The sequence below is a fragment of the Blastomyces dermatitidis genome, assembly GCF_000003525.1.
Source record: "Blastomyces dermatitidis ER-3 genomic scaffold supercont1.6, whole genome shotgun sequence".
NCBI lineage: Eukaryota > Fungi > Ascomycota > Eurotiomycetes > Onygenales > Ajellomycetaceae > Blastomyces > Blastomyces dermatitidis.
Genome location: NW_025544779.1, coordinates 3,047,171 through 3,056,954, shown reverse-complemented (window position 1 = coordinate 3,056,954; position 9,784 = coordinate 3,047,171). Strand labels below are relative to the sequence as shown.

The window sequence follows — 9,784 nt, the reverse complement described above, 5'->3', positions numbered from 1 at the left end:
TACACTCAGTGAAGTGTTCATAACACTTATCTCACACATTCACTTTCTCAAAGTTGTGCAAGATTCACTTGAAAAACTCATTTCATATTCATGAGAATGAATATCACTTCAGATCTGTAAGATTCATCTTTTCATCAGTCATTTATAATGACTTTGCTTTTTCATGTAGAAATGTGACAGATCTTAAGACTTGTTGAAATTCTGTTAACTGCCTGTCTGTGAGTTCATGTTCAATCTGATAATATGATTGCATCTGACTTAGCCAGCTAATTGCAGCATTATTTTTTCAGTCACTATTAAAACTTGATGACTTCAGCAGATCTTCTGACTTGATATATTTCATGCTCAGATTCTCATTCTGTGCAGTGATCTCTGATAATGTGTACACTTCTGAAGAGATTATAAATGATTGTGATGAGATCTTCAGGTTCAGTGTAGTCACCTGTCTGTGTAAACATTTGATCTCCTGCTGCAGACCTAAGATCTGGTTTTCTCTATTCTTATTGATGATGGTGATTGTGTCAGTGAAGCTCTTCATAGTGAATGCTTGATCTGCAGTAAATGTCAATTGTTGTTTAATCTCTGTCTCAGCCTGTCACTGTGTATGCAAGGCCTTGATCTCATTTAGAATTCTTGTACACATACAGAGCTTCAATTCTGGTTTGACAGTCTCAGCTGCTTTTCTTACTGCTTTGAGTAAACCCTCTGAGAGGTTCTGCATATCTTTCAGTTCAGATAGCAGAGAAGAGTGTTATTTGTATCAGCTAGAAGAGGTATTCATTTTAATAGTTTCTTGTTGATTGTATGATATCTATTGTTATTGCTGTATTATTATATCACTATATCATTATATTGCTATATCACTCTGTTATCATTGTACAACTTCAGTGATGACCACCCCTCTCTTTTATCTCTTTGAATAGAGAGTGATCTTCTTTGAATCTGGTTCACTGCTCTCATTTCTTTTCTCACATCTCATCTGTTCACATATGTGATATTCACCTGAGTATGAAGTTTTCCCTTAACAAGCAAAGCAGTATCAATCAGATGCTCTTTCACTCATCACTCTTCATACACTATCTTTTGAGGTGTTCTAGAACCACACTGGCATGATAACTATGAATTGCTTTGTAGATGGAATTATCATGCCCTGAAGAAGCCTGTGCTTCTCACTGGTTTTTAGACATGCTATCAGATGTGATTCAAAGGTTGCTTAAGCTAGTGTATGATTACAGGCGTACGCCGGCTTCTTATATTATAATCTCGTATGCTAAATTAATTAGCATACACTATGGCCCCTTTACACTTGTACGCGTACGCTAGTAGTTCGGAAGCGGCCGCGGTATTATCCGACAGTCGTACGTTCTTCCGAACCACAGAGAGAACAGTGTCAATTGCAGAACACTGTTTTCTATCTCTTATTTATTCACTGAATAAAAGAGAATCATCTATAGAGCTTATAAAAGATAGTTAAGTAGCTATTATCTTTTCTAAAACCTTTCCTAGACAGTTCAATAGAGATATTACTCTATATGACTTAGAAATTAAAGTTTTTCTATTAGGTTTTGCAAGAATCACTTCAGTGACTTCTCTCCAGCATTCAGAATGATATTCATTTTTCAAGAGATTGAAAAAGAGCTCAAAATATTCATTCTTTAAGTAGGAATATGTATTTTGAATAATCAAGTGATTAATTGAATCAAGACCTGCAGCAGTTTTAACAGAACTTGAGAAGATAGCTGACTCTAATTCATCTTATGTAAGATCAGGTCATTTCCAGTTATTTTCATCAATGTAGTTGAGAAGTAATATATTCTCTTTCTCTTTCTCTGAATCTGAATCTGATGAGTTCTGAAAGAGAATTCTCATGAAAGCTTGACATTTTTTCTCAAAAGAGTTTGCTGTATATAATTCATTCTGAAACTCATATTCTAGAGCTGGAAGTTTTGCTACACTTCTTGTTTTAGTATAGTTAAAAGCTTTAAAAACTTCCTTTTCTTGTGCTTCTTTAAGAAATTTATTTCAGCAGTCTGTTTTAGCTCTTTTAATATCTGAAAAATATTCATTTCTGACAGCTTTGAACTCTTCATCAGATATTACATCATTCTTTCAATCTCTTCTAGCAGTAGCTAATTCTTTCCTTTTAGATGAGATATTCTTATTTCATCAAGGTTTTGAATACTCAGAAGATTTTCTTTTTGAAATATTATCTCTAACACTTGTTAGAATAATAGATGTAATAAGCTTCACTCTATTCTCAAGCATTTCATTTGAGATATCTTGATCAGAATTTCAATATAGCTCATTCTGTCTTTCAGATTTTAACAGTTTTATACTCTCTTCAACTACTTTTCAATCAGCTTTTTCAAAGTTATACTGATTAGAGAGAAGAGGATTTTCACTCATTTATTTTTCACTCAGTTCAATATTAAATTGAATAATCTCATGACCTGATTCTGATGTCTCATTTGAATTAATAAATCAGTTTACAAGTCTTCTTTTCATTAGATTTTATGACATGAATGTTAGATCTATAATAGACTTCTGTTTCATGTCTTTTCTAAAGAATGTTTGTTAATCAGACTTATTAATCAAATCTATTGAATGCTCAAAGATTCATTCAATCAGATTATCAGCTCTCATTACTCTCTTGCATTCTGAATTTCATCAGAGATGATGTGCATTGAAATCTCCTGCAATTATAGAGTTTCTTGATAAAGTTATGTTCAGAAATCCTCTATCAATTGTTCAGATATTGTTGTTTTTCTTCAATGACTTTTCATTATAGATATTTATGAGCTGTATAGTATCAAACTTATTTTCTTTATCTATAATATCACTCACCAGAATATCAGGGTCAGACATAATATCAAGTCTTAGATTAAATTGATATCTTGATCTCTTTCTTTCATAGATCACTACTCTTGACTTTATCTCAGACTTTTGAGGTAAAAAGCAGTGGTAGCTTGAATGAGAAATGACATATTTTTGCTCAGCATCAAAATTCAGCTCCTGAAGTAGTATAAAATCAACTTTTTATTCAAATGTAATTTGAAGACAAGAATAAATGCAATTTGAGTTTCTATTTACATTATTTTGAATAAATGTGATTTTTGAAGAGTTTTTAAACTTTTTTTATTGTTTTTGTTGTATATTCATACTAAAAGAGAGTAGAGTAAAATCTAATTACTATCATCAGATAGTAGATTATAACTGTTCTGAAAAGTAGAAATCTCAACTGCTTGCATTATATCTAGTTTATCATCAGAGTTATTTCTCAATTCTCTAATCTTAACAGAAGTTTGAGAATTCAAATTCTGTTTACATTTCACTGAAGAATTGAAGTTTGAAGACTTAGATAATTGAGAGTTTCTTCTTTTTGAGCTTGCAGTTGTGAGTTTACTGATTTGACTATTCTCTTCAGTTCTAGATTTACTCTGAGCTTCATCTTTTCTTCAGTTCTTTTGAGTTCTTGAAGCAAACATACATTCTTTTAAGCTAGATGCATGTTTTTCTTTGCAATTAGAGCATTTAAGCAGAGTGTGTTGACATATTTCACCTCTTTTTAAGCATGTTTCACATTTATACTCACTAGTTTTGTGATCTCTGGCACAGAATACACATTTTGAGTCTCTGAAACAGAAGATTACAAAGTGTTCATATCTTTGACAGTTTGAACACTGTGTTTGAGCTTTAAGATTCATTCTTGAGTCTTTGTATTTATGAACTCTCATTTTCAAACCTGCTACTCTTACTTCAGACATCTTTGACTGTTTCATTGTCTTTGTATATACTAGAACAGAGGTATTTCTTCTGCTTTGTCTGAACTTAATTGAATTTAGTCATACAGGCTTCTTTCTCAGTTGAATAGAGTTGTATTCTTCTAATTCATTTTTAAGAAGTAGCATTTCTTCTTCACAGTCAAAAATTTCAACTGAAATATCATGAAGAATGAATTTGTCTCACTTTTCATCTCTCTCAGATAGAATTGTTATATTTAACAAAGATTTTACTGCTGATTTTCAGAGATTCTCATTCTGAATAAGGAATTCAGCACTGAATTCAGACATTGTAGTCAGAATAATGAAGTTTTCAAAGAAGAATAGCTCAATTGAAGCTATAACTGATTTTTAAACTTCAATATCTGTTATTAACTGAGAAAAGAACTGCTGATTGATTTCATTTCTAATTCTGAAAATGAGGTTTGAGTTTAGCTTATTTCTCTGCAATATGTCCTGATTTGAGACTTTGAGAATAAGTCTTCTATCTCTGAAGATTTGAAGATTTTTCTCTTTTTGCATTTTTTTCTTCACTCTTCTATCACTAGAAGTATGAGCAGTATTCTTCTCAGTTTTCTCAGAATTTTGAGCAGGTTTTGAGATAGCAGATTTAGAGATAGCAGGTTTAGAGGCAGCAGATTCAGCTGCTTGAGCATATGTTTTCTTCTGATTTAAAGAAGAAGAAGAAGAAGAAGTAGAAAAGAAAGCAGAGCAAACTGAAAAGTCAGTAATTGTATTAGAAATTTTCAAAGTTTTTTGAACTGTGTTTGAAATTCCAAGTTTGAACTTGATCACTTTCTGTAGTTGTCTAGTCTAAGCATGAAGAATTAACAGAACTTCTTCATTTATCTCACTCAGACACTGCTTTTCAAAAATTTTACTTGCTTTTTCAAGTTTCTGTATTTCAAGAACTTGTTGTTTCTCTATTTCTTCTTTCTTTCTTCACTTCAGAATTTCAATCTCAGAGATAGCATTTGAAAAAGCATCTTTTTTCACATCAACTGAGTGTACTTTTGAACTCATTGTTCTTACTCAATGAAAAGTTGATCAGACTAATTCAATTGAGATATTTATTAAACTCTTTTAAATTGAAAAGTTGGTCAGACTGTTTCAATTAAGAGATTTCTAAGTCTGTTTTCAATTGAAAAGTTGGTCAGACTATTTCAAAAGAAGAATAGCAGACTTTTGTGTATAAAACATCTGATTTTTTTCACACTAGTTCAGTAACTAGGTTAGATTTTTGAAGAGAATCTAATAAACTAAAATTGATTTTTAAGATAAATCAATAAAATCTTTACAATCTCTTTCTTGAAATACAGTGAGGAAAAGTATGATATTAATTGATAGTAAATCAGATAATATGACAGTTTTTAAGAGAAAAACTGACAAAAAATAAATCAATTTTTTGCAGAGAAATTGATTCAAACTGTTCAATTTTATTCTAAATTATTCAATTCTTCTCACACAACAAGTGTGCAACTCAAATCAGTTAATAAAGAGTGTAAAAAAGAATTAAGTATTAATAATAGCTCTTCAGTCACTGAAAAAGTAATTCTTACTTAAAAGAATATGAAATTATGACAGAAAACAACTCTGTTTTTAATTCTTTGTAAGAATATTATATAAAACTCAGAGAAAAACACCTTATTTTTTCAAGAGAAGTAAAAAACTATTTCTAAGATCTTTCTTTTTTTTGCATTAACTGCTGCAGAAGAATGAGATAGAAACTGCTAAGATATACACTACTGTATACTCTCTATCAAGACTTTCTCTCTTCAGAGTCTTGATATTATAGAGAATATAAGTCTGTTTCTATATAATAATGTAAATATTGTCAGCAGAATGTAGAGGAACTGGTTATTTATATCTTAAAATAGAAGACTTTATCAATGATTATATCAATATAGAGTTCATTCTCAAATTCAATAGAAACCTAGTATTACTGTTCTCAATTTCTTGCAGAATCTATTGAATATTGAGATATTAAAACTAGATTTAATATATCTCACTGTGCAGGGATCAAAGGCTCAGTCAGATCTTGAGATATACTGATTTTATAGTTATCATGTCTGCTGATTATATATTAAGCACAGTTGCTGAGATATCTTTTTGTACTTTTCTATCAGAGATAAGCCAGATTGAGAGAGATGATATAAGAGTGAGACTCAGTGTTGATATCTAGATACACTGAAGACAGACTGTGAAGAGTTACACTTCAGAAGTGATTATTGATTATATGCTTGATATTATCACTGAGATATCTTTTTGTATTTTTCTGCCGGGAATGGGCCAGATTAGGAAGGGTGATATGAGGGTGAGACTTGGCATTGATGTTTTGAAACATCAAAGATGAACAGGGTTTTCACAGAGATCACTCCTCAGATATCTCCACAACTATAGATTGAGAATCTTTCAAAATCAAGAAGATTGATGCATATGACTAGGTCTCTTCACCTTACAATTTGTATGGCAATTTGGCCCGGGGTTGTGGTGTGATAGGGGAGAATGAGGGATAATCCCACGCAGGAGTTCCGAATGACATCTGGTTCACATTTGGCTGGATAACTCCACCATCACACGGGGTATGCGGTCGGCGATGGGGTCAAAATGCTCGTATGATCAAGGGCTTTTTGATGAATCTATCGGCGGGTTCTTATTCCAAAAATCGAGCGAGTTCGTGGTGGAGCGGTTGGATATAAGCCTGTTCTTTCTTATATATAATTATTACATGAAGATGTTAGATCTTCTAGAAATTATACAGTTTATACTGAACTCTCACAGTCTGATTCAGATTACTGATAATATAGTAACTAAACTCTGATATATCTGTGATTGAGTAGAAATCTTTATGATAAGTACTAAACATAATTAAGAAGATTGAATTAATGTTTACTAAGACTCTACTGAATAATATAAGATAGAAGATCTGATATAATTGAATCTTAAGAATATATGAATCACATATTCATCTTATACACTAGATTATCACCATGTCAGATATAAAGTGATAGAAGTTCTAGATAGTCATAACTACTGTCTGAACACATTATCAGAGATTTATAATATCTTTCATATAAGCTTACTTCACTGCACTATCACTGATCTGTTTTCTTCTTCTTCTCAACTGACTTCTGACTAGACTGGCTGCTGAGATCATGAATTTCACATTTGATCTCATTTGATCTGATCTCATACATTTCTTGACGTGAGTTCCACCAGAATCAAGCCTCAAAAAAAATTTGAAAATAAATCATTTCTGAGAGAAATGGTGTGAAAAATGACCAGATTTAATTCAAGAACAGTGAAATGAGAGTAATTTCTCAGAATAAACTGTGAAAGATGATCATTCTTTCAAAATCAGAATGAGACTGAGACTGAAGATTAAATTTAGTCTCATTCAGTTCATTCAGTGATTGCTTATATAATCAGAATTTGATAACAATTATTGATAATACTCATGAAACAACTAAATACATTCTTGTGTAAGTTTATTCTTCACTTTCTCATGAAAACTACACTTCTCTGATATACTGTGATCAGAGGCATTAAACTGTCTGATAATTTCATGTTTTATAATTATGAGTTTCTTGATTGTTTCTTCTTGTAATTGTTCTCAGTGATAGTGATAAATATCTCAGCTTGAGTTGAACTTTTGCTTCATTCTCATCTCTATCAATGAAATTATCAGAATATCACACATCATCAGTGCAACAGTTGAATATATACTCTTAACAATTTTTCATAACTCTAGAATTGATTTGATGTGTAAATTTGTTGAATTATCTTGAAGATAGCAGTCAAATTCAGTTTTACAAGTATGTAGTTTTACCTAGACTGACCGTGTGACCGTGTCTGAAATCAGGATCAGATTTTTTGATAGTCTTATTATCAATTCGACTGATCTCATTACACAGTTTTAACATTAGATAGTAGTTTCATACTGTCTCAGTGAGACTTACTGTCTACTCTTATCATATTTTTCAAATGAGATCATGATTTTTACTTCTCAATTTAAATTATTTTTATTGCTTTAAATGACTTTAAATCTCATTTGAGTGTTATCAAAAAGCATTACTTTTTAAAAAATTAAAAATAGTCTAAAAAAACCTTAAAATGTCTAAAAATAGTAACTTTATGCTAAGAATGGGACTAAATGAGATCAAATGAAATTAATTCCTCATTTTTTTCAAGTCATGATTTCATTTTAAGATCTGATATATAGTCACTTTACATGTTTTTTTGATAGCCAGTCCCAGCGGGATTCACGTCAAGAAATGTATGAGATCAGATCAAATGAGACCAAATATGAAATTCATGATCCCGGCGGCCAGTCTAGTTTTACCTGATTTTCAGCTGTAATTAATGTATGCAAGTTCTGTTTCAAAGTTAGTATTATAGTTCTATGTAATATGAAGTATTACTAAAGATTGTTACTTACTAGAAAATTGTATTTCACTGTCTTCACATCTCTAACATCTGCTTATTCAAATCTCTGATAGTTAACATTGTAGTAGTTTCAGACTAATTTAACATACAAGTCTCATTTCTTCTCTATTCAATCTTGAGAAGTGTAGATATTAATTCAACAGAAGAGATCTAGTAGAGCTGCTATAGCATAGTACTTTGCAAAAGATTGTTCAGTTTTACTATAGTAATATATCAGTTTATCTCTTACAGTAATAGTAGCCTGTGCTATAGCATCATCCCAGACTGAATTTCTCTTTAAGTGATTCAACTACTTCTCAAGATGAGTAAATAAACTGTTATACACTTATCAGACTGACTGCAGTATTAATGTATAAGTGATTAAGACTGTCTTTGTTATCTTATAAAACTGAAACAGTAAATCAATCACATATTTCAACTGAGTTCACTTCATATTAGAAAGTTTCAATGTCTGAATCTTTTCTCAATCAGAGTGTTACACTCAATGATTAATCATCTGACACAATTAAAGAGTCTGAACAGTTATTTTATATATTGAACTTCACTGTGTTCTAACATTCTGTATCATATTCAGTGATGTAACTGATTTATTTATTTATTGAATATCATAAAATTATTGTTGTTGTTGAGAGAAGATACAAATTGTATTAGCAATGTTTCAAATCTGTGATATTTAAATTATTAGTCAATCTATTCAAAATTAACAGTAGTATTATCAAAAAGCATTATCAAAAAGTAATATTAAAAAGTGTTATTAAAAAACATTATCTTTTGTAAAATGAATACAAAAGTTACTTAAGTAATCACTTTCATCTCATTATCATCTTAAGAATCAGTTATCTCATTATTCTTCATCTCAATGTTAAGATTCTTTATCAGTGTTTATATTATAAGTTGAACTACATGAGCAATGCAGAGAATATGACCTTGTTTATTATTTTAGAAATGCAAAGCCAATTTTTACTTTAAGCTGTTTATCATAGTATAGTTATTCACAGTATTATCAGTTGTAATTATAAGAAGACTGAGACTAATATCTCAATAGTCATTTTTAATCATAGTTATTAATATCTCTATTATATAATTCTCAGTATGACTACTGATCAATGATTCAAATTTAATTAATATCTCTTAATAAGTTCAGTTCTCATCAATATAATAACATGTAACTTTCATAAATGTAAGATTATTTATACTAGTTTATACATTCACTGTAAGAGATACTCTTCAATGATTCTTCAACTCTGATTCTAGATGTTGTATATTGACTTTATAGTATATCTCAAGATTGAATCAAAGACAGAATTAATGTGAAATATGAAGATTTGAATTAAGTATTTGAAGAAGTGTTTGAAATTTGAAGTTTTCAATTGATCAAAGAGAAAGATTCAGAGATATACATATACAAAGTAATTATTCACAGAAGTTATCAGATAAGAGTTATAAAATCAGAGTACTAATATATAATCATTTTTACATGATTTTCTTCAAATTAGAAAGTTAGTGTTATCAAAAATTATTATCTGATAGAGTAACTTATCAGCTCAGTAGTAATTTTC

At 30.3% G+C, this 9,784-nt stretch overlaps 1 protein-coding gene across 1 annotated transcript; it reads right to left on the bottom strand.

Annotated features, from left to right (window-relative positions):
• Positions 1-286: 286 nt before the first annotated feature.
• Positions 287-721, bottom strand: BDCG_17265 (uncharacterized protein; the record flags this gene model as incomplete). Its single annotated transcript, XM_045426409.1, has 2 exons — positions 287-552; positions 646-721. The coding sequence occupies 2 exons, from the start codon at positions 719-721 to the stop codon at positions 287-289; spliced, it is 342 nt and encodes a 113-aa protein (XP_045281602.1).
• Positions 722-9,784: the final 9,063 nt, after the last annotated feature.